This window comes from Asterias amurensis, chromosome 17 (assembly GCF_032118995.1).
Source record: "Asterias amurensis chromosome 17, ASM3211899v1".
In the NCBI taxonomy this organism is placed as follows: Eukaryota; Metazoa; Echinodermata; class Asteroidea; order Forcipulatida; family Asteriidae; genus Asterias; species Asterias amurensis.
Window position 1 is genome coordinate 5,235,230 of NC_092664.1, and position 26,183 is coordinate 5,261,412.

The following is a 26,183-nucleotide window of genomic DNA, read 5'->3' on the forward strand; positions in this document are numbered from 1 at the left end:
CACTAGCAATGTGACCCTTCAGTTGATGCAGAAGGATATCCATGCAAAATTTAGAAACTATGCAGAAATCCTGAAGGTACGAAGTGTCTCGTGAGAAGGTACGAAGTGTCTCACGGGAAGGTACGAAGTGTCTCGAGGGAAGGTACGAAGTGTCTCGAGGGAAGGTACGAAGTGTCCAAGGTACGAAGTGTCCAAAGACACTTCGTACCTTCAAAAGGTACGAAGTGTCCAGGGTACGAAGTGGCAAAGGTACGAAGTGTCCTGACACCGTAAGCATAAATAAAAGAGCAGGATTCCAGTCACGAAAAAGTTGTACATGTTGAAAGCTATTTTGACTGGTAACCCAATTCTGGTAAGCGTATTGTTCGGCTTATAGTTGGGTTTGTGCTTTTAAATTAGCTAAAGCTCTATGCAATATTGGGCCCTGTATGTAGGCCCTACTGCTGGTAGGTATATAAGCCTACTGCGGATTTGCTTTTGGATAGCCGGGCGTTCGCCTTCTGTATTGAGTTTTATGCCGTTTGTTTTTTGTGTTTGTTTGGTCAACTAAACTAGAGTTCAACTACTAATCAAGCTCAATAAAAACACCAATTTACCATCAATTCATACACTAGGAAAACCACATATTTTAGGGAAATTAATTTCAATTTGACCTATTAGTATATGTTGACCAATTAATTTGAAGAAGTTGTTAAAACAACTTCAGATTTGGTAAATATTTCGCTGACACTTACCCATTACTGTATTTCTGCTATCAACAGGCTTCAAACCTCCCCCAATTCCTTATCCTCGATGGCAACCGTATGTAAAGAGCGTTAGCCATGATATAGTGCACCAGGTCCAATTATCTGCCTTACAATGGTGCTCGATTTTGGATTTGACCGATCCCCATTGTGTATTCATAATGTGCTTGGAATTTCAAGAATTCTTTAGAAGATTTTAGGGGTACATCTACAACAGACCTTTCAACACACTGTATATCTTTCAGTCACAATCTCGTATTTCCCAACCAACTTTGGAAAACTACGGGAAGCCATAAAAAAAACAAAAAACAGGGCCAAATTTGATAGAGCTGCTAAGCACAAACATTTGCTTAGCATGAAATTTCTTCCTTGATAAAAACAGGATTACCAACCAAATTTGTATTTGTTGCATATTGCTTGTTACTGGTATTCAATGTTGTTTGCTTATCCTGAAAATCATGTTGACATTTTGGTTGTCCTGTTTTTATCAAGGAAGCAATTTCTTTCTAAGCAAATCTTTGTGCTTGACAGCTCTATAAAATTGAGCCCAGACTGTCATAGTTCTGTAGTAATGTTACACAAACCTTCACCAAAGTGTTGAATTTATCGGCAACAAAGCAACCAATCATGGGAGGTATTTGTTTTTGTAACTAAAAGTTTGAAGAAATAGTTGAATTTGGTTAAATCCGTTAACAGGATTGAATGTTTCGCCAACATTCAGCCGTCCATGCAAATCAGCAGGAAGGTAAACAAAAAGTAGATAAGCGCAATACAAATATGCTTACAAGAACAGAGTGACAAATTATATGGGCCAAATTTATAGAGCTGCTTAGCAGATGATTTTGTGCAAAGCTTTCAAATTATAATTACACTATGTTTAAACAAAATTATTACCTATTCTGTATAATACCTTAAACAAAACACAATACCAACAAGTATAAAATCAGTTTCACTTTTTTTATTTAGGAAAATACAATGTAAAGTATTGTTTACTTGTCCCTTGAAAGATTAATTAATTAAAATAAAGTAACAACAAAATTTAATCAATGGTTAGTTACAAATTGTGATTGGACTAGCTTATTCATGAAAACGAAACTGATCACTAGTTATTATTCAAATATGCTACTAAGAAAATATGAATAATGGTATTGGTCAACCAATTATATAGTGGCATTAGTACATCATTATGAATTATTCAAGAGACAATTACAAACATTCCAATTAACAGGATATAATTTGGGTGGTTTGCGCAATGCAGCTCATTTGCAATGGGCAAGCCTTAGTTGTACTTACTGTTAAATTAAAACAATCCCATAATTTGTTCGCATGATTTAAATTCATTGTTCAATTATTGTTAATCATGATTTTTCTAGACTAGAATATTAGTATCGCACCAGCTGCTTTTTAAAATTGATTATAAAAGTTATTTATGAAATGAATGCAATGAAACTTAAAAATGTTCCCAAAATATGAACACTGAAATTTGAGCACACCATTAGACATCATAAAATTGTCAAAAGGTCCACCAGGCTAATTTGGTTTCGAAAAGCATCTCTTTTTCATTTGAATTACAAATGAGTTAAAGCCATTGGACACTTTCGGTAAACACTATTGCCCAAGGCCCACACTTCGTGTATCACAACTTCTACAAAAAAATAACAAACCTGTGAAAATTTAGGCTCAATTGGTAATTGGAGTCTGGAGAATCAACGGGAAAACCCAACATTGTTTCCGCACGTTTCGCCGTGTCATGACATGTGTTTTAAATAAATCCGTAATTCTTGATATCTAGAATTGATATTGTTTTAATGTTTTCTCAAAAAGTAAAGCATTTCATGGATTAATATTTCAAGAGAAGTCTTTCACCATTACTTTCTGTAAACTCTGTAAGTTATTTGTAAATCTGTGAACTTTTATTAATTTTTGTCTGTACCGAAACTGTCTAATGGCTTTAAAAAGGTAATGGACTAGTAAAATGACAAGCTAACTGGTCCTGATGGCCATTAACAAAGCTAAGAGCAAACCATGTGCCCCATGGTAGAGGTTAAAGGCACTGGACATCTTTAGTATCTCAACATAATGCATAAAATATAAGCCTGAGAAAATTTGAACTCAATTGGGCGTCGAAGTTGCAAGAGAACAATGGAGGAAAAAACACCCTTGTCACACAAGTTGTGTGCTTTTCAGATGCTAGAATTCGAGACCTCAGATAAGGTCTCAAATTCAATTCATATAATCTAGTGAGAAATTACTTCTTTCTCAAAATCTACGCTACTTCAGAGGGAGCCGTTTCTCACAATGTTTTATACTATCGACAGCTCCCCATTGCTCGTTACCAAGTAAGTTTTATGCAAACATTTATTTTGAGTAATTACCAATAATGTCCACTGCCTTTAAGTTAACATGCAAGTGTAAATTTTGCACCAAATTACACTTGTATACAAATATACCTTGCCATGAAATAATTTAAACGCAACACATGAACCAAAAATAAGTAGGACAGTTTGATTTTGTGAAGTTTTGGAAACAAGGGCACCAAAAAAATGTTGAAAATTAACACCAATTCAAAAGTTCTGCTTTATCTTTTCAGAACCACCCATAAAGTAACAAGATGATGAATATATTTTTTGTTAAAACCAATTCTTAAATTGCAGACCATAATACAAACGAACTTTCCTTCAGTTTTTGCTTGAACCAGAATACCTGTAAATTTGAATAATCTACCTTTGTTTGTTTCTGAACTGCACCTTAATTCATTACAAGAACCTCAATAATTAGGACGGATAATTTTGAAGATTAAAGATGGGCTCCAAGGTGAAACTCAGTTTTGTAGTCCACTCAGTTTCCAATAGATAGAGTCCTTATGAGAACGGGAGAAATAATAGAAGTCTCTAAACTTGCATTAAAATGGTGTAAAATGCCACTGTGTTGGATATTCTTAGTGAAATTGTTGTCAAAATTCTAACATGTTTGATTATGTCACACTCCAAATGTATGGTCTGTACAATATGTTTTACAGAAAAGTTTCAGTTTATTACTGAATGTTGACGATATTCAATCAAATGGCATTGAATTGAAACTTTTTGACTGGTACAACATTTCCTTTTTGAAATAAACAGACCCATTTGTTTTCTATGGCGGACATTACTTGGCATTTACAAAATTTGCTCTGAAAGAGTATCAAATCAAATGACTACTTACACCTCTTTAACATGCGGTTAGAGACTTGTAATTTCACCCACTTTTACGAGGACTCTATCTATTGGATGATGAGTGCATTAAAAAAATCAATTTGACTTTGGAGTCTTCTTTACAAATAGCACAGAATAAACACAATGTTCAAGTCAATCACTAGCATTGTAATCAAAATCCAGAGTCAATCAAAAAGACTTGTATGTAAGTATAAATTTCAAGACACGATTTGAATTTAAAAAGGCCACTTTAGAGAATGAGGGCATTTTAATTTGGCACCATTTGGTTTGGTAAATCTAATTGTATACACCTGAACTGAACCAAGCCCTTATAAAGACTAATGGACGATTAGTTGGTTAGGAATCACCAATATTTACTTCTTTAAAAAGTGATAAGTAAATATAGTGTGAGAAAAGAAAGTGTGTGGTTTTTTATTTCTTAGAAAGCTTGAAGATTGGAATGAATGAACTCCTCTGAAACCATTGATCAACAATACTAAATTGTCATAGGCAAACCAATAGTTAGTGGCCTGACGTTTCGACCTTAGCCGAGTCTTTCTCGAAGGCTAAATGAAAGACTCTGCTAGGGTCGAAACATCCAGTCATTGACTTTTTGGTTGGCATTTATACCATAGGTCCTTTTGGTCGGTAAGCACTTCGCAACAGCTAAGTCTGTTTCCTCATAAATATAAACAGTCCGAAAAATATGTGGACATTTCCTATTCAGTCATTCAGAACTCTGTTACCTGATAAAACAACCAAAAATAGACTTTGAATCTTGCAAAAAGATCCAACAACGTAAAACTGCTTGTGAGAAAATGTGTTTGAAAGAAGTCAAAAGACATAAATACCTTGCAAAAAGTAGAGTTGAAATGGTTTCAACGATTGAAAAAGTTATTTTATGGCAAATAATGCTTATTAGCAGCAGCAGTACCAGTGAAGAAATCAACTACGACTTCACTGAGCAGAAATGGTTTACCAGCCAAAATAGCATATGACAAATAATGCTACTTTCATTTTTAGTTCAGTGAATAGTTTTCTTTAAAAAATGTTGTAATGAAATTTTGAAAAGCAAGTCTTTACAATTCATCTTACGTTAGAAAAAAACGTAGTCCTGGCCTGAAGTTTCATCTTTTAAAAGGCAAGGCCATTTCCATTTTACAAAGGGGCACTTACATTAGAAAATCTTAAAGTCTATGGGACACTTTTTAAAGGGGAATCAAGGCAAAGACCAGAGGCAATATTGTTGTACATAATAAGTGTTTTTAAGAAAAGTTGAAAAAGACTTTCTCAAATTTTGTAATTTTTTGTAAAAAAAGGTAAATTTACAATTTGGATTTTTATAGCTCTCATACCTAAAATATGGAAGACTTTTGCAGCTGGAATACAAAATGAAAAGACTGGTTGGTATTTTTGTTAAAGTCTGTTACCATAAAAAACCTTTCTTAAACTGATCCCAGTTGGTATTTTGTTTAAGTCAACTACCGTAAAAAACCTTTCTTTCATAAGTCAACTACCGTAAAAAATCTTTCTTTCATAAGTCAACTACTGTAAAAAACCTTTCTTTCATAAGTCCACTACCGTAAAAAAACACCTTTCTTTAAGTAATCCCAAGCATGTTTACTGGGAATTTTCACACACTTGTCAACATCTTTAAGCACTTGGTGAACACCAAAATGTTTGGACTGTAACAAAGTTTAGCTTGTTCTCTTGTTTTGCTGCATTACAAAAAGCCTATAAAAATCGGTCAAAACCGAGGGAAGGATTTTGAGAATATAGGGTGAGTGGAAAACAACACAAACCAGTGCCTAATTTCATAGATTTGCTTAAGCAGAAAATTATAATGAACACCTTTCTGCTAAGCAACAGAAAAAAGCCTAAAGCTCATATCTGAAAAAGACTGGTACCATTTTGGTGGTGGGTATTTCCCACTGTACATATCAGACCAGGCACCAGACCGTAACTATAAAAAAAAGACTCTTTTGTCAACCCTGTTAGGAAAACTTAAGTAACAAATGTTTTTTGACTTATCATGATGTCTAACCCTGTAAATATAAGCTGTGAATTATAAGCTGTGAATATAAACCGTGGCCAACATACAAATCCAGGCCTTTTGTACATAACAATTGTTTGTATCAGAGAAGTTGAAAACGACTTCCTCAAATTTTGATATTTTATCATGATGTCTAACCCTGTAAATATAAGCTGTGAATAAAAAACAATTGAATGTTTACCTTTTTGTTTACCCTGCTGTACAGACTGTGTTCAATCGCCCTATTAGGATACATAACAATCCATAGTGAGACTAATTAGTTTAACCAGTTCGCTTTGGGGTAAAAATCCTTTTTCCTTAACCCATTTTTCTTTTCCGAATATTTTCACTAAAACAAACCTAACTTTTTTTATTGACAAAATCCCGAAGAAAAAATGAAAAGCCTCATGACAACACATTATAATCCGTCTCGACAAAACATTGTCTGGTATTTAAAAACAACAAGGTGCCATTGGACAGAAAATACTGCTTAGCAGATTGCCATGCTAAGCAACAAATGAGTGGGGCACCAGTCACAAAAATGTAAACTTAATCAAATTTTAGCTGGTAACCAAATTCTGGTTAGCAATATTTTTCTTTGCTAGCAAGTTTAAAGGCTATATGAAATTTGCCCCAGGTCTCTGATAAACCCCTAGGCCCAAATCTAGTTTTTATGTCCTCTAAAGCAAACTGGTTGAAAAGTATCTCTTAACGACAAACAAATTTGTAAAACAATTACAAAGGCACTGTTTACAAAGCAACCAACAAATTGAAATATAACATTTGTTTTTTTTGGAACGTCTAACTACTTTAAACGAGGATGAAAATATATCTTTCTATATGATGGTATGTTAAACAAAGGCATAGTGTTGATGCCCAAAATCTACACTAAAGATACTACTAGCACACATGACAAAAAAAAAAGGCAACAAGAATTTATTTTTACAATAGATTCTGTACAATTGCGGGAAGCACTTTGGCTAAGAAAAGCTTGTCCTTATGAATGTAATTTTTAATTTTTTTTACATCTTTGAAAAAAAAAAAAAAATTGTCACAAAGTGTAAAATTCGCTAGGAACTCTATACCTGGGGCCAGATCTACAGTTATTATAACAAGTAAGGGGTATCCCATACTACCAAGAATGTACTGGACACACTTCTAAGTAGACTGTTTAAATAAAATTGTAATAAACTACAAGGGAAACTGACTGGGAAAATTTAGGTCACATTACTCTATTCCCCGGGGGCAACAGCCGGCCCTTTCACACTGGGATCATTTTACCCCTGATCTACCCCGGCATACCCGGGGAATAACCATCCCTGCTCTGGAGTAGGGATAAGCAGTAAAAACCCTAGGGTATACTAATAATAATAATAACAAGTTCTTATATAGCGCATTTCACAATAAACTGTATCAATGCGCTTTACATTAGTCCCCTGGTCATTGGGCCAATAAACATCCCTTTAATCTTTCTCAGCTCCCATTAGGGAGTATACAGCCCCGAGCTGCCGTGGCGCTCCGAAAGCTTTTCATTCACAATATCAACCTCTACCCTCGCAGGTACCCATTTATGCCCCTGGGTGAAGAGAAGCAATTATAGTAAAGTATCTTGCTCAAGGACACAAGTGTCACGACCGGGATTCGAACCCACACTCCGGTGAATTAGCACCAGAACTTGAATTCGATGCTCTTAACCACTCGGCCATGACACTCTACGTGCAGCCAAGAAAACCAGTAGGCGGGGACAGTGTGAAAGTGCGCTGGGGTAACTATGGGGTAAAAACTTCCAGGGCCTCCCTAGTGCTGTATTCAACAGAGATAAGAGGTAGAGTGAAAGGGCTTTTAGGAGACAAAGAAAAAAATAACTTGAATGGTTTTTGGACCTGTGACCTCTGACTGACAACTGAGCTATCAGGGGCACCAGTCAGAAGCCATACAACCTTTAACTTCCGTATAACCAGGGGTCGATTTCACAAAGAACTTAGGACTAGTCCCAAGTTAGAACTAGTCCTAGGAGATATTAAAAACTTGAGGCTAGTCCTAAGTTAGGAGGAGTTACTTGTCCTAGCTCGAGATCAGACTAGTCTCAACTCTTTTTGAAATCCTGGGATCATACACAAGTTTCCTTAATTCAAGAAACCTCAACCCCTAAACCAAAAGTCGATCGGCCCAATCGTCAAAGCAACATGAATACATAAAAGCCCTTAAAACGCCAAAATAGGGGTGCGGTGATATTAAAACTCCCAAAAGTTTTAATCACACTTGCAGGTTTACTCAAAACGGTGACCACTTTAGCGACGATCCAAAAAACACTCAACAAACGTACAAGTGACTTACGAGAACAAGAAACGGACTCTCTACTGCTGGGTGAAAATCTAGATTGCTGTTAGAGTCTGACGTTGGGACTCAGTAAGGTCTGGATGCCACATATCCACAATGAGGATAAGACGTATGGCTTCACTGTCTTGCCAGACTTCATGCTCAAAGGAGTCATCGAAGATCATCAGCTTACCTTCCTCCCACGTCCTGAGGACAAATCAAAACCAAGTATATGGTCATTTATTTATTCAAACTCCCTTCAAAACTTATATAGCACACGTATCCACCAGTAAGGTCCTCAGTGGGGGCAAAGTAGTGCGTGGGCAGTGGGGGCAAGGGAGGAAAATGTGCTCCACAGAAATCTTCCGGTGTCAATGGGGTGCCCAATTTTTTCAACACAAGACAAGTTGAAACAAACCCCCATAATTTTGTTATACTCAGTAGACCTACCTACTAGTTTTTATACCACGATGTGATCTGCTTCTTATTATGTTATAATAATGGAAGATGTGGTAATGCAGACGATGCCAGCATGGCTGAGGTTTGTTCAGCTACTTGCTGGAAACCATCCAAATCCCTCCAGCCAATGTTTCAGCATATGGCTTAATGCAAATAAGGTCATACATGTATCAGTGTTTTTTTAACTTGAACTTAAATACTCTGAATGGGGACCAAAAATTGTCTTCCCCCCCCCCCCCACTCCCCCAGAAAGCTGGTTAAGTGCCTAAAAGATACTCAACACGCTTCAACAAACGGAAACATTTAAACAACACACTGGACCAACAGTTTTATGTGCTCTTAACTGCTCGGCTGATGACACCCCAATCCCCATAGAACAACTCCTGGGCCGAGTTCGGCGGTGTGTTCTTGGATGCTTGAAAACAAGACGGATCGCTGTTCTTGTTTTATCCGCTCAAACGACGATGTGATAAAAGCGCCACCAAAAGAGGTTTGATACTGGTCATGTGACAACGTGGTTCGTCAGCTAAATAGGATGTTTTTTAACAGTTGGAAACCCGACAGTAGAAAAGAGACCACACTTTCATTATTTTCTTTGGGATGACTATTAACTTTCAACTTATCAATATTAACTTGAACAATCTATTTGAGAGTCATTTTGCATCTAATTTACTTATTCTCTTGATGCTGTACTGCCATTTTGTAAAGTGTTGTTCTCGAAACCCCCGATGAAAGGTGGTGTGTGATCTTGTTCCGAGTGAATCATTCTCGGGTCATGTTCTCATCGTTCAGGCGTGAAAACAGCCCACTCGGGCCAAGAACACACCGCCCGAACTCAGCCCTGATGTCTGACTTACCTTGTCTCTTGAGCCACTCTGATCTTAGCACTGTCAGGTACAACCAAACCAAGATGGCCTCGTAAGCGACAGTTAGTCGGACCACAATGAGGCCATACGTGAGTTCCAGGCTTCATCACGGAAAACTTCACCTAGACACAGAAATTAAAAAACAAATCATTTATATCTTGTAATAAATGAGAAAGTTTGACGGGCGGTAAAAAAGCTTGGGGAATCAAGCAGGCAACAAGTTTCTTGTAAACACGGACTTAAAACCTGGTGTGGCGTTTCGCATCGCAAATAAATCTCTTGACACCTGGTCAATGTCAGGCAGAGCATCGCACACACTCGGCGGGTGCCCGGCCAACAGAAGACTACAAGTTTATCAGTTTATCAATTACAGTTCATCACACATAAGCAGGACATCGTATGAGTGCTTGCTGGAAACAGGCCGAGAATTCAACCCATTTTCTGACATGGCGGCATGCAAGACACTTCAAATTATGACTGTGCCCGTCCTATCGAACCATCTTTCGCCAACCTCTACACGTGCGCCAGTCGATGCCTAGAAATCGCACATGCCGCCCGGCCTCTGCTTTAATTGTGGTTTAGGTATCAGCTTGCAAACCCCATGTCACATACAATTATATCTAATGTTATATATCTCTGGTGAAACAAAATGAACTTAGTCACTGTAGCTTGCAAGCCTGGGGAAACCTGTAAACAAGGGTGCTTGCTATGTGAGCCACCAGGGTTAACCCCTACTCTTTCATGATTAAGTGTTCTGGGTTCTTTTATGTGCACTTACCTGTCCTCTTTTACATCCACTAGATTGTGTAATGCTATCAATTATTGCACATGTTTTTGGCGTCTTCTCACAGTTCTCATCAACCTTTTTACCTGAAAGATAAAAAGAAATACAATTTGTAATTTATGTCCCTGGACACGACATGACTTAAGAAATTGTTAATAAGTTGCCTAGACTAATAATCATGATTATAATGATATTGATAATGATAACTTAAGTAGGATTTGAAACTTTGCAAAGGCCTATCCCTGCTGGCATTGGTTATGTTTTGGTCTTTTCAGGAGACAAAAGGCTCTAATATAACTGACAATACAACCATAGAAAAAACACAAACAAAAGACAACTACATGTAAGACACAAAAGAACAATCCCATGAACACAAGTAAATGAAGAAAAAGCACTGGTTAAAAGTTAAACAGATACCATGCAGTGTATGGAAGGTTTTTTTTAGCCATCAATAACTTAATTATAACATAAGTGATAATCGGTTAAACCTGCTCACCTTGCCGATACAGTAAAAATATATTCCATTCTCCTGTGTTCCTTAAGTTTTCATCCTCTGGAAGGAACGATGCCGTCTCCTTGTCTAGTACATTCAGCCCCTCATCTCTAATGGCCTCCCAGTTATCTTCAAGTTTCTGAGCAAAGAAATTATAGCAGATGTCATGGAAGGAGCGCCAAACATAACAGATATAAGTAAGATTAATATCAGCCAGTTTTATAGATCAAGGACTGTTCTTGAAGTTGTACCATTTAAAGGAATAATTTGATGGTTTCTTAACATAGATAATAATAGATCTGGGAGTAGTAAGTGTTACTCACTAAAGGCTATATCGGGACCAGACTAAAACATGTCGGTCTCTATTAGTTTGAATTGGTTTGCCAGTATAGTTGTAAATAGTTTACTTTGAAAGTTCTTATAATTGTTTTCTTCATTAAAATATTATTATATACTGTTTATTATTTTGATATGATTATTTTCTGTATCGAAGACGCAATCAACTTCAGTTTCTGTGTCTTCGTTATTTTCAGAATCAACCTTCAGACTACAGTTCAGTTCATTGTCCGTTTCCCAATTCTCTATTTGACGCTCGGCCACGACAAGCCACATTCCCTATATCAGTAATAGACCGTATTGAATAACCCCTTTTTTGCTATGAAAGATGCCATCTTGCAGAGTTTACGATTTGATTTCTACGGCACATGCACGTGCACACACTTGCGCACAGACACCATGTTGTAGGTCAGATATTTGAATGGTGACATCATATTCAATACGGTCTATACTAGAAATGAATTACCTTAGCAGCATCAACAAACTGTGCTTCTTGATTAGTCCACCATGGCTGAGCAGTGATACCGTCAACATTGTAGATTGAGCGTTGATAACGAGATGTAAAATGACCTTTCTCAACACCAGCATCAAACACCTTGTAAGCCTGTGTTTAATAATTCAGAATTTAAGAATTTAAAAACTTATTGTCAGTGTCTGCATCATAAAAATACAGACATTTATTTTCCAATGGCACATAAGAATCGAACGTTCATCCAGTTAAAAAACAACAATTTATTAAAAATTTATACAGGGATTAAAGAGACAGAAATATACACACTCAAACTAAAACAGCCACCTAAATACTAAGAAATTTAAAGGGAAGGTACACATTTGGTAATTGTCAAAAACCAGTCTACTCACTTGGTGTATCCCATCATAACCATAAAATAACAAGCCTTTGAAAATTTGGGCTTAACTGGTCATCAAAGTTGCGAGAATTTGAAAAACACCCTTGTTGGACGAAATTGTGTGCTTTCAGATAGGACCAAAAGACTTCTAGCTAGAAGTCTTCTATTATTTTAGTGAGAAATTACCTCTTTCTCAAAAACTATGTTACTCAAGAGGGACTCGTTTCCCACAGTGTTTTATACTATCAACAGCTCACCAATGCCTACACAAAGTCAGTTTTTAAGTTAATATTTGTTTTGAGTAATTACCAAAACGTGTACCTTCCCTTTAAATAGCATTCAATAATAGGGAAAACCGGCAGTAAACAAACCTGCAAGTGATTTGGATTTCTTGTTTTAGTGCAAAAGGAACATACCCCATCAGCCCGGGAAAGGGGTTACACCAATATTTAAAATAAAACAAATGATATTTACATCAATCAACCAATCAATCATCAGAAATCAATCAGCTTGAAATCAGGAAAGAAATCCTGACAAATAAAAAAAATCCGGAAAAATGTAAGAGATTTAAAGTGAAACAAAACGTTACCTCTTCAATTTGTCCTTCTCTGAACAAAGCATCTCCCAGATGGACATAATATTTCCCCTCGTTTGTACCCTGCTCTCCTGATGCTATACCCTCGGTCAACAATGGAATAGCCTCCTTGAAGTTGTTCTCTGCCTTGAGTATGAAGCCAACATGGACCTTTGCAAAACCATCAGAGGGTGCCAACTTCAAAACCTGTTGAAATGGGGGTAAACAGTTGAATATAATAATCAGAGTTTAGTCAGATCCTTTGTTTAGTGCCAACATTGTAAATGAATTACTATAAATGTACAACACAAAAAGATTCTTGTCACACAGTCACGTGTCATCCAATATGGATAATTATTGGACACTAAGAAGTGTCATTTCCCAAATAATCGTTCCCACCTGGCCCAATTTCATGACTATGCTTACTGCTTAATTCTGCGCTTACTGTGTAAGAGCCGAATTTCTGCGCTAGCTGTATAAGCAAAGAGTGCCTAATAGGGTGGAGTTCGCATGCGCTTCAGCCAAAGTTCCCTGCTAACCCATGAAATAAGCTTGACGTTAGCGCAGAGTTCCCTGCTTCCGTAAACAGGAGCCATGAAATTGGGCCCCGTTTGTCCAATTGAAGCGTGTCATGATGGACAGGGAGTCATGATTGACAGGGATGGACAAGGTTGGTGTCAAAAAGAAAGGACAAGGTTGATGTCAGAATGAAAGGTCCAGGTTGGTGTCAGAAAGAAAGGCCAGTCCAGAAAGATTGGGCTCCCATGTGTAGTAGCAAAGTACAAATATGTTTGATGTAATGTTGTGTTACCTCCTGGAAGATTGGTTTAGCCTGTGTGTTTCTCCCTGCAATAAGAAGTGCCACGCCCAGTTCCTTCTTCATCTGGACATCCATAGGGAAGAGGATTGTGCCTTCTCTCAAGACTCTGGCTGCTTGAATTGCTTTACCTGCAAGAAAAACACAACAACAGAGTTCACTCATCTCAAAAATTACCAGTCTAGTTTGGAGGGCGATGGTAGATAGCTAGCCTAGCGTGGATTTCACAAAGAGTTAAGACTAGTCTTATCTCGAGTTAGGACGAGTTACTAGTCCTAACTTAGGATGACCAATACGTTTTGTATATCTCCTAGGACTAGTCCTAAGTTAGAACTTGTCCTAACTCTTTGTGAAATCGACCCCTGAACATCTGACGTCACACTTCGAGGTTCGTGAATAACGCCAGAGAACGGCCGTCCAGCCAGCGTGTACACTCACCTTTGACCTACATTCTCATTTCACATAGAGATACGCACTCAAATTCTATGGCGGTCGTGATAGGAGTGTACTATTTCAGGCATCTATGGAAAGCTCATGTCACTGTGCACGTTTATCCAACGATATCATTGTATCCAATGGAACCACTGGATCTGAGTAGCACGTACCTGTCTTTATCAGCAAGGATATTAAAAAGACAGGGTACAGTCTAGTAAACAGCCAGCTTGGAGGGCAGGCTCTAGCGATTTACAACCTAGCATAGTACATTATCCACTATCGATAACTAACGTCTTTGGCCAAGACTTATGGTAGCGAGGTTGCATTGATCACATCTTGGGCCAAGACTAGAATCAATGGCACGCCTATGTGAGTGATATTAGAGTGAGAGTTGCGGCAAGAAATTTTACAGGTTTTAATTTTTGACCGGAATACACTATAAATGAAAAGATGCATGGAAAATGAGTTTTGGTCTGACCACTGCAGTCTCACTCAGTTGACTGAATTGAGGCCCTACAATCAAGGTTATTTCAACGAATGAGGCTAGTGCTAAGCTTGTCTTTCTCTCTCAAAAATAGCTTCACTTGATTTCAACAAAACACTTTAAATTAAGCTTACTGTTCCGTGATCAACGAATGACAATTCTTGATTGGTTGTTTTATTGTATTAATGTAGTCACCGGTTAACATCTGCTGGATATGGAGGAATGTTCGTTTTTGTCTGGAACACGCCCAACTTTCGAGACGCCCCATAAGGAGTGTGACGCTTTGAGGTGGGTATACAAAGCATTACTTACCCATGAAGGTGAGTCTGTTAGCTTGGCGAGACAGAGCAAGCCTCTTCAAAACATCTGGGCAATCTTTGGCACTTGTCACCTCTCCATATGCCACTATGGCGCTGTGTTACACAAGAAGAAAATAGAACATTGATTTTAATGGAATGGTGTTTACACTAATCTATCGTACCGTTCAATTAAAGTAATCGCACAACATCGGTTAACAGTATTGTCCAAAGGCCCACACTTCGTGTATCACAACTTATATATAAAATAACAAACCTTTGAAATTTAGGCTCAATCAATCATCGGAGTCAGGAGAAAATAACTGGAAACCCACCCTTGTTTCCGCCAATTTCGCGGTGTCATGACATATGTTTAAAATAAATCTGTTATTCTCGATATCGAGAAATGATAATTGGTTTTTATGTTTTCTCAAACAGTAAAGCATTTCATGTAATAATATTTCAAGGGAAGTCTTTCACCATTATATCTGCAAACCCTGTATGTTATTTGTTAATCTGTGAACTTTTAATTTTTTGCTGTTCAGAAAGTGTCCAATGGCTTTAAAAGTAAGCACAGTGTATCATTGGGAAAAATCCAAGGCAATGTACAAGGAGGAAAGAGAGGCAGGCAGAGAAAAAGGTGGGAGGAAAACATCATGCAGTGGACGGGCTTGACGCTGAATGACTGCCCCAGATCGTGAGGGGTGGAGGAAACTGATCGACAAAATGTTCAAGGGGTGCCCCCATGGTCAGAAGACTACGGGATAGGTAACAGGTAACAGGAAAAAATCAACAGGCATTGTCTTTGCTATTTGTGATCAGGGCCCAATTTCATGGCTCTGCTTACCAACAAATTCTGCGCTTACGCTCACCATTCTCCGCTTGCTGTACAAGCGCAAATTTCTGTGCTAGCTGTTTAAAGCCATTGGACCCTTTTGGTTCAGAAAAAATAATAAAAGTTCACAGATTTACAAATAACTTACAGGGTTTACAGAAGGCAATGGTAAAAGACTTCTCTTGAAATATTATTCCATGAAATACTTTACTTTTTGAGAAAACAGCAAAACAATATAAATTCTCGTTAACGAGAATTACGGATTTATTTTAAACACATGTCATGACACGGCGAAACGCGCGGAAACAAGGGTGGGTTTTTCCGTTGTTTTCTCCCGACACCGATGACCGATTGAGCCTAAATTTTCACAGGTTTGTTATTTGATATAGAAGTTGTGGTACACAAAGTGTGGACCTTGGACAATACTATTTACCGAAAGGGTCCAATGGCTTTAAAACGAAATGCCTAGTAACGTGGAGGAAATGCTCCAGTAGAAATTAAAAATTTCCTCAAAGGGTGCTCTTCACTGAGAAGAAAATGCCTTGATGCCCTTGCCCTTTCAAAAACGAAGCAACAAATCCTGCATTGTTCACCTTTCAACTTTTAGTTTCAAAAGTTGGGTTATTACTCTAAAGTTATTACTTACGCATTAAGGATGTCGTTACTACGGCGTACTTCTGAGAGCATGTCCAGTGACCTCGCTCTCCCATAGCGAACTCTAGGGCTGTCTGAATGGTTCACAAGAAGAGACTCAAACTTCCGTAGAGCTTTCTGGTTTTCTTTCTGCATGGGAGAAAAAAATGGTTTTCTTTGGCAAAGTCCACAACATCATAGCAATAGATCTACATTATTTCATTTTAATTCATGTATTAAAAATGGTTGGAATGGGCAACTAAACTGATTGCCTACCTAAAATTTAAGAGCTGAAGTATGTACTTTGACCAATGTTTGAGGAAAATGTAGAAATATTTACCTGCTCTAGTAAAGCTTCTCCTTCTGCAAGGTCTTCGAGGATTTCACGGTCAGCATCTGTAATCAGATCATCAAGACTAAAGGGCTTCTTTGCCTCAGTTTCTGTGGCCTCTTCAATTAGTTCTTCCTTGACCTCTTCAACAGCTTCTCCCTTGACCTCTTCTACAGCTTCTTCCTTGACCACTTCGACAGCTTCTTCCTTGACCTGTTCTACAGCTTCTTCCTTGACCTGTTCTACAGCTTCTTCCTTGACTTCTTCTACAGCTTCTTCCTTGACCTCTTCTACAGCTTCTTCCTTGACCTCTTCTACAGCTTCTTCCTTGACCTCTTCTACAGCTTCTTCCTTGACCTCTTCTACAGCTTCTTCTTTGACCTCTTCAACAACTTCTTCCTTGACCTCTTCTACAGCTTCTTCCTTGACCTCTTCTACAGCTTCTTCCTTGACCTCTTCAATGGCCTCTTCCTTGACCCCTTCTACGGCTTCTTCCTTGACCTCTTCAACAACTTTTTCCTTGACCTCCTCTACAGCTTCCTCCTTGACCTCTTCTACATTTTCTTCCTTGACCTCTTCAACAACTTCTTCCTTGACCTCTTCTACAGCTTCCTGCTTGACCTCTTCTACATTGTCTTCCTTGACCTCTTCAACAACTTCTTCCTTGACCTCTTCAACAACTTTTTCCTTGACCTCTTCTACAGCTTCTTCCTTGACCTCTTCTACAGTTTCTTCCTTGACCTCTTCTATAGGTTCTTCCTTGACCTCTTCATCAACTTCTTCCTTCACCTCTTCTACAGCTTCCTCCTTGACCTCTTCTACAGCTTCTTCCTTGACCTCTTCTACAGCTTCTTTCGTGACCTCTTCTACAGCTTCTTCAATGACCTCTTCAACAATTTCTTCCTTGACCTCTTCTACAGCTGCCTGCTTGACCTCTTCAACAGGTTTTTCCTTGACCTCTTCTACAGCTTCTTCCTTGACCTCTTCTACAGCTTCTTTCGTGACCTCTTCTACAGCTTCTTCAATGACCTCTTCAACAATTTCTTCCTTGACCTCTTCTACAGCTGCCTGCTTGACCTCTTCAACAGGTTTTTCCTTGACCTCTTCTTCAGGTTCTTCTTTGACCTCTTCAACAACTTCTTCCTTGACCTCTTCAACAACTTTTTCCTTGACCTCTTCTACAGCTTCCTCCTTGACCTCTTCAACAACTTCCTCCTTGACCTCTTCTACAGCTTCTTCCTTGACCTCTTCTACAGCTTCCTCAACGGCTTCTTCCTTGACCTCTTCTACAGCTTCATCAATGGCTTCTTCCTTTACCTCTGCTACAACTTCTTCCTTGACCTCTTCTAAAACTTCCTCCTTGACCTCTTCTACAACTTCTTCCTTGACCTCTTCTACAACTTCTTCCTTGACCTCTTCTACAGCTTCTTCCTTTACCTCTTCTACAGCTTCCTCAATGGCTTCTTCCTTGACCTCTTCTACAGCTTCTTCCTTGACCTCTTCAACAGCTTCTTCCTTGACCTCTTCTTCAGCTTCTTCAATGACCTCTTCTACAGCTTCTTCCTTGACCTCTTCCTTGACCTCTTCTACAGCCTCTTCCTTAACCTCTTCTACAGCTTCTTCCTTGACCTCTTCTACAGCTTCTTCCTTGACCTCTTCAACAGCTTCTTCCTTGACCTCTTCTTCAGCTTCTTCAATGTCCTCTTCTACAGCTTCTTCCTTGACCTCTTCTACAGCCTCTTCCTTAACCTCTTCTACAGCTTCTTCCTTGACCTCTTCTACAGCTTCTTCCTTGACCTCTTGAATGTGTTCTTCCTTTGCCTCCTCGATGACCTCTTCAATCGGTTCTTCCTCGACTTCTTCAACTGGCTCTTCAACTTGCCTAACAGGCTCAATGGCCTCTTCAGCCACTTCTTCAGGTTGTGTCTCTACCTCTGCTGCGACATCTTCTTTGGGTTCTTCCGTTTGTACCTCAGGTGGTGGAGCAGGGGATTCCACATTCTTTTTCAGCAAAGCTAATTTCTCGCCTCCTAAGCGGAATAAACAAAATGTCAACATTAAATCACTTTTAAGATGGGTTGAAACTAGATTACTGCATCTCCCAATGTAAAGCCTCTGGTATTGCAAATACCTTTGAAACAGCTCAATAAGCACTGCTCCTATAGACCTTATATATTGCATTGACCTCATCCAGCGGCCATCTTAGTGGAAAAACGGTGAAGAAACAATCGAAACTAATAAACAGAATCGAAACAGAAGCTAATAACCCTAATGTCACATCACTTATGTTGTGTCATTCGTGGGAGTTTCGGTTTGTAAAGCTTCTTGATAACAACAAAGCATCATCCCACAGATGACTTCAACGTATTGTCATTTTGGCTCTCGCTGCCAATCGCAGAAGTGTGTTTTGTTAAACTTTGGGGTCTGATTATTGTATTGATGAGTACAAACAATTCAGAAGCGTAAAAATATCAAAGTTTCAATTGGATGATAAACAAACATACAATAAATAAACAAGTTTAAATTGCATTCCAATTACAACAACAAAATATTTTGGCCAGGTAGCTGTTTAACTCAAAGACCACGAGTAGAAAAACCCCCAATAAGAATTCTTGTTTCTACCGAAAGATTCTCATGCCTGCATAGCGAGACTTGGGCAAGCCTCTTTACAGGGGCAATAAAGGTGATTGCCTCCTTGCCCCTGGCCATTGCCTTGGTGCCGTTGAAATGCTCCACTAGAATTACAAAATTTCCCTCATAGGGTGCCCTTTACCCAAAAGAAAATGCCTTGGTGCCCTTGCTGTTTTAAAAACAAAACGTACAGGCCTGCTTAGGAAATAGTGCACATATAGTTACTTCCTGCGAACACTACCGATACCAATAAATATAATCTTTTTATCTATGTTTACTTTAGACACTTACCAGGAAGTTGTTCTATTTTGATAGCACCCAAAGCAATGGCTGCCGCTAGAGCTGCGGCTGCGACGAGAACGAATACAACCAGCTTCAGCAAGATCCCTGATGATGAAGGGTTGGCCGATTTGCTGCTTTTGATGTTCCGGTTCTTATCTGTAATCAAAGAGAAAATAAAAACAAATTTAATAGATGGAAATTTGCATCAGGGATAAAGAATATTAATTTTGGTTTACACATATATACACTACATGTGTTTTCAAGCACTCAGAATTTTCCTGAACTCTGTGAAAAAAATTCAACAGGCAAAATACTTGGTTGGAATTCGAACCCATGACCTTTGCATTGCAGAAGCAGATGTCTTATGACTATACAACCTAGCTAGCCTGCTGGATAGAGGCAGTTTGAATCGTAGGGTGCTAGCAGCGGGTGCTGCAAAGATTTAATAGATGTGAGTTTTGCATCGGGGATAAAGAATATTTATGTTTTTATCCTTACACCGCATAGTTTGGACCTCCTGGTGAATGGAGTCTATTGATCAAGAGTTGGCTTTAGAGTATTTTTTTAGCATGAAGAAACGTTCATTTTTGGAGTAAAACATTTCTTAATTTTGGAAAATTTGGACTTAACTGGTCATCAAAGTTGCAAGAGATTGTTACAGAAAAAAACTCTTGTTGCAAAAATTTGTGTGCTTTCAAATGCCTAATAAAAGGCTTCAGGCCTGAAGTCTTTTAAAACTTGAGACTTGAGTGAGAAACTACCTCTTCCGCAAAAACTAGGTTTCTTCTGATGGATCTGTTTCTCACAATGTTTTATACTATCAACAGCTCTCCATTTCTCATATTTTGATTAGTTACCAATAGTGTCCAGGTGCCTTTAATAAGCATTTCTCTTTTTGATGACCTTTCGATAATAACACATTATGAAATTGCAATTAATGACCTTATAGCACTGCCCTGACATTATGTTTTTCCAGTGAGCTGTGTCCAGGCTCTGTGGCTCTTTCATTCATAAGCTTATGATGTCACATGTTACCTCTCTGATGTTACAGAGCATGGAACATCTGTGCCTCTCCACACAGAAACTTTATCTTTAATGCTGTCCCTCACATGACAACATGCTGTATTATGTAACAACATGTGCAATCTTGGCTTCCTCTGGCCTTGTAAGTTAGACTGGCTGAGTCCTTGCTTTAAGGTCACAAATAACAAACTACAAGGGAAACTGTGACTGGGTAAATTTGAAATGATATGTGGTTGACCCATGGTTAAATAAAGTCAAATTGACTAGAGCGGGATTCTAACCAACAACCTCCGGATTAGCGTGCTCGCGCTCTACTGACTGAGCTTTCTATCCCTACGTGTAAGTTGGCGGTCAGCCTACTTAGTCAATATCTTTGTCCAGGGTGCAGTATGGTCAGATGCCATACAATTGATAACTGCAAATTAGGGAGACCAAAAACATAGGGCTAGTAGAAGCTCAGTTGGTAGAGCGCCGGCACGTTAGTTCGGACAATCAAAACATTTTTTTTTTTTTTTTTTTTTTTTTTTTGGGGGGGGGGAGTTATATTTAAAACACCAGGCCTCGAAATAACCCACAGCACCAACAGAAATTGCTGTGCAGCCCTGTACTTTAGCTGTGGTTCGCTGTACAAAGTTCTTATTAAAATTAATCATATTGTCATTAAAGTTGCCCCTGATTATTAGAGCAAATTCTGTGCCCCTTTAAAGAGAAGTTCAAAGCCAGCTGTAACACATTCATATTTAGGGCACAAATTAAAACAGCATCTGTAGTCTATTCAACCCTTGTTCTGTGATTCAACAATGTAATTTGGTTGGATTTTATTTGCAGTAATCTGAATAATCAATGATTTGTGTGTGAAGCAACAAGCCAGCTGGACTAGTTGAAGAGAATGTTGGCTGTTTTTTAGGTGTTTTAAAGACAAGGTCATAGATTGGTAGGCCTAAATACTAATAAAAAAAATCATCCAAAAATTTTGATGAGAGGCTTTGGGTTGTTGATAGTAGAAATAATTTTAGAAAGGATTCCCTTTGAAGTAATACAGGTCAATTAATAGTTTTTCAACTCAAAAACATATGAATCTGAGAAACAATTTATTTTTACTCAAAAAATGGCGGACCATTGTTCCTATCCCACTGGTTGATGTGTTTCAAGAGACAAATTTGTGCAACTAGTCTTGACAAAAATATTTGAAACAATTCCAGACATTTTGAGAAATTTTGCAATAGCCCTAGAGCTTAGGGTATGTTCCGTTACATTTTGGTTAATTTAGGTGCAGTATTTAACTGTTTTAAAAATTACTTCTGAGCCACACCAAGCCATTCATCCTGTAAAAAACCTTTTCAACATCAGACAATCACTGTATGGACCCATAAAACCAGACTGCAGGCAATAAGCATCTAGGGCTACAGTGTTTGGGTTGGTAGATTTATATATGTTCTTTTTGAGAACTTGTGCTGCTCATCATAGAGCAAGGTCCTGCTATATATTCTACTTCTATCTCCATGATTCTACAATCACAAAATAAATGTTTGGGAGTTCAGTAATATATAGCAAGACAAGTTCTCAAAAGAACATAATCTATAAGCAAGCAATATGGTGTTTCCGCAAACATACGTTGATACCAGGGCCTAAAATCCCATAGACAATGTACATATTTATTATGTAAGTTTTCCCAGAAAAATTCAAAGGTGTTGGACCCCATACTAGGGTACCTGGATGGGTAGACTGTACATTGCATAATAACCAGGTCAGTTCATAGTATAGTACACAAATTACAATATCATGAATATCTAGGTTGAATCAAGGAGCTACAGGGCTGAACAAAGACACACCCCTAGAGACCATAAAGGGTTTAAGGCAGACACAGACCAATCTGTTTACCAAGGTTTTTGGTTACGTAATAGGTACCCACAGAAAATGTGCTTTTATTGTCAGGGCCAGCCAACTAATAAAATGGCCCGACAAGTCATGGAGGTAGAAATAGACAAGTCTAGTGGTTTTGTGTTTTTCATTGGAACAACAACACCCCACTGCATATTAACATGTTCTCTTTTAAACCATGGAGGTAGAAATTCTCCTGAAATGTAGAACAGCCGCAATCATTGGTACACTTTTTGTTGCAATTTTCAACCAAATGAACAAAGGATAAAATGTTGAATAACTTTTTTAGACCTTGTATTCTTGTTTTCCTCCAAAATACTTCAGGAAAGAGTTTTGACTGGAGGTGGCAGACTAACTTTTCAATGAGAACAGCAACTTTAAATGTTGTTGAACAGGATTGAGTGATGGTTGATAGCTGGAGGTTGTTCCGATCTTTTTGTTGCAACCATGTCCAAGACTAATTGTAAATAGTTTAGAGAAAATAGTTCTTTGTTGGACCATGGACAAATGATCACTTTTTTTAATTCAACAAGATAACAGTTACATCAGGGGTTTTCAAACTCTCTGGGCAGATACAATAAGTGTTCCAATGATTGTGGCTGTGCATCTGTAGTTAAAGGCAGTGGACACTATTGGTAATTGTCAAAGACTAGCCTTCACAGTTGGTGTATCTCAACATATACATAAAATAACAAACCTGTGATAATTTGAGCTCAATCGATCATCAAAGTTGCGAGATAATAATGAAAGAAAAATAACCCTTGTCACACGAAGTTGTGTGCTTTTAGATGGTCAATTTCGAGACCTCAAGTTCTAAATCTGAGGTCTCAAAATCAAATTTGTGGAAAATTACTTCTTTCTCGAAAACTATGGCACTTCAGAGGGAGCTGTTGTTTCTCACAATGTTTTATATCATCAACCTCTCGCCATTACTCATTACCAAGAAAGGTTTTATGCCAATAATTATTTTGAGTAATTACCAATAGTGTCCACTGCCTTTGAACATATAAACTGTGTATATTTAAAAGGTGAGGACAAATGATGAAATAACAATAAAATTGTAATGGTTTTATAATGTGGATGTTTTCAACATGTTGACAAAATTTGCACTGGAAGGGTTATCAACAAAAGCATTTAATACGCCAGTTAAACAAAAGGTTAGAGAGTGTTTGTTGTCTTAATTGTTGTTTAGTCAAGATTTTATTGTAGCAGCGATATATTCTCAACAACAACAGTTTTGGTAAAGTTCTTTAAAGTTCAGAAAAAGAAAACAAAATATACAGAGGCGTGGCATTGTATCGACCATTGGCATTTTACACCAATTTAACACAGGGTTAGAGAATAGTGATTTTTTAGGCCCACTTTCACAAGGACTCTCTTGGAAAATAAGTCCATAACATTACAAAAACTGAATTCAATTTGCTGCCTTTAATGTGTGCCAGTTCAGCATAGCATGACCAGGTTTCTTTTAACTTCATTCTCTACACATTCGTGTTCCATTTCTTTAGTCTAGTCCACACCTCAAGTTGCCTTTTGTGCCTGGTGATGGGCGACCTCCATTAAAAGAAATTTATTAAAAAATAACCTTGGAGTGGTTGGAGCCCCTCTTTTTATGGCAATGTATATGGCCGAAACCGTTTGATGTACAAGCCACAAAACTAACCCGTATAAGTTTACTTTCAAAAGGTGGTAACGTTTTTGAGATGTTGAAGACATTCAGGTGCATTTAAGGTAAACGCAGGAAGGATAATCCATAATTGGAATACACAATTTGAGAAATGTTTCATGCAGAAAAGTTTCTCAGATTCAAATGTTTTTGAGACTACTCTTTCTCTAAAACCACATTCCTTAACAGCAATCCAGGGTCTCCCTAAAGTCTGCTTTGTACAAAATGTATTCAATGTCAACCTCCAAGGTACAATAATAAAAAATATTAAAAAAAAACCCAATGAATTACTTTAAAATAAACAACAAAAGAACAAGCTAACTGACAGGTAACTTTTTTCAGGTTGAACAAATAAACACTAACTAGAGTAGGACTTCAACGTATAATGTATGACCTCCAGATTAACGTGCCGCGCTCTACCAACTGAGCTATCTAGCCCAATGTCTCCTTCTTTTTACTATCTTTGTTCAGGGGTGCCACTAAGACTAAGAGGCCATTCACCATACAACCGCCATAAAGCCAGGGATCATACAGACCACACAATTTGTCTTTGTTAATTATACCAAACGGTTAAAAGTAGGAGAAAAAAATGTTGCTCTCTCCCATCCGAAGAAATAAATAAAATAATATCATGATTTGGAGGAAACAAGAGCTCCGACTTCAGTTCAATTGACCACTAGAACAGTGGATGTGGTAAATGCACAAACAATTTCCAAACTGAATAAACAGTGGATGTTTATTTACATAGATTTCGGAACAGTTTTCAGAATGTCCTCTTGTGGTTGGGCAGAGGCCATACTGTTTTGACACAAACAACCACTGGTCACCTAATTGTTAGGACATAAACAACCTCCAGTGATGGCATTGTTTTTTTACACACAATCATTGGCATTCCCTTCAACAATTTCAAACTTGTTTGTATGTTTGTTTGTTTGTTTGTTTAGATGATCTTCACATCATTCAAGGGAACTCAGCAAACTCACACAAGGGGATTAAAGCACTAAACTGGCAATAGCCAATCCATCTCACCTCAATCTCTTACATTGGTTTATAATACTGATTCTAATAATCATCACATTATGAAATGCACAAACAACTTTCAGTTTCAGTCTCAAAACAATCTTAAAACTTAAAAGATTTATAACAACTTTTTTTACCACCCTTGGAAAGATCTGAATATTTATCTTTTTCTTTTCAAACATTGTAAGCTTGGGTAATTGCATGGAAGAAGAACATTAATTGTCTTCCTACATCCATGGGTATTGTGGGGGGAGGGGCGAAGATGAAAACAAGACGGCTTGCCCGTTATATATAAATTATTGTGAAGAGGCTTGAGTGTTTTTAAAAGTTTATGTACAACTACAAGCTGGTGGACTTAGTAAGGTTAACTTGGAAGTTGTAAAAATGACATTGGCGGTACAAAAAAAAATTTACTAAAAAAACCCAATTGTCATTCATCTTAAGAAACACAAAATTGTTCCTGTCTGCTGTGAAAAAAAGGAAAAGGGTCCAAAAAATTTCACAAGACACAAACAAAAATAGGCCTATGTCTTTAAAATTTAATGATATAGCCATCACCATCATCATCGTGAGAAAATTTTCGGCAAGGAGTGCCAAGGCCAGGCCAAGAGACTAGGGCAACTTAGTCGCGATAAGACACACTGTTCGAACTACTTCTCTAAAAACTATATTATGGCTCCCCCGTAGTTTCTAGAAGTAGTACATTCGAACATCCGAACCAGCCATTGGTTAGCCCTCAACGCAGCAGCGCAGTGTACTTAAAGTTGAATTGAAGAGATTTATTAAAAAAAGAAAAGAAAACTCACCTTCTTTCGAAGCGCCTTTCGTAAATTTCGAGCCATTTTTGCTGACACCTTTTCTCTGCCTAGCTTCACCGGACTTGGCCATGACTACTGCAGATCGAAATCAAAATGTCAACAGCTCAAAATGTGTTTTTAGACCGAAGACTTTAAAAGCTCAACTCAGACTAAAGTAGCAGACGTTCCTACCACAACCGCTGCGTACACACACACGTACACATAACATCTCAATGACCTTTGACACACTGCTGACACGTGTGACACGCTGGCCATTATTTAGTATGGTACCCTTCCCTCTTTGATTATACCTATTGTACGAGCATAAAACGGATGCCATACAAATTCCTAAAAGGGCAAAAGTTGTTCATTCCGAATCTGTCCAACTGTGGATAATTATCAGGGCA

The 26,183-nt window shown here is 38.0% G+C and overlaps 1 protein-coding gene across 3 annotated transcripts; it reads right to left on the reverse strand.

Annotated features, from left to right (window-relative positions):
• Positions 1–1,703: 1,703 nt before the first annotated feature.
• Positions 1,704–25,975, reverse strand: LOC139949568 (uncharacterized). Of its 3 annotated transcripts, none has more exons than XM_071947966.1 (13): positions 25,786–25,975; positions 19,399–19,545; positions 17,758–18,506; positions 16,486–17,697; positions 16,159–16,295; positions 14,694–14,794; positions 13,457–13,593; positions 12,661–12,852; positions 11,690–11,827; positions 10,891–11,026; positions 10,389–10,480; positions 9,602–9,732; positions 1,704–8,492 (listed from the first exon to the last, which is right to left on the reverse strand). In XM_071947966.1, exons 1-13 carry the CDS (start codon positions 25,865–25,867, stop codon positions 8,342–8,344), a joined length of 3,405 nt encoding a protein of 1,134 aa, XP_071804067.1. In that variant the 5' UTR covers positions 25,868–25,975; the 3' UTR covers positions 1,704–8,341. The 3 variants fall into 3 exon arrangements, with proteins under 3 accessions (XP_071804067.1, XP_071804068.1, XP_071804066.1); XM_071947967.1 differs by having other exon boundaries at positions 16,486–16,689; positions 16,786–18,506; XM_071947965.1 differs by having other exon boundaries at positions 16,486–18,506.
• Positions 25,976–26,183: the final 208 nt, after the last annotated feature.

Bases quoted from the DNA above. Each gene is read 5' to 3' on its own strand.
- LOC139949568 (XM_071947965.1), bottom strand. From the start codon at position 25,867: ATGGCCAAGTCCGGTGAAGCTAGGCAGAGAAAAGGTGTCAGCAAAAAT. The intron at 13,594-14,693 runs GTAAGTAATGCT...TTTTTCTTGCAG, and splicing joins TAACAGACTCACCTTCATGG to GTAAAGCAATTCAAGCAGCC. The intron at 11,828-12,660 runs GTAACGTTTTGT...TATTAAACACAG, and splicing joins GAGAAGGACAAATTGAAGAG to GCTTACAAGGTGTTTGATGC.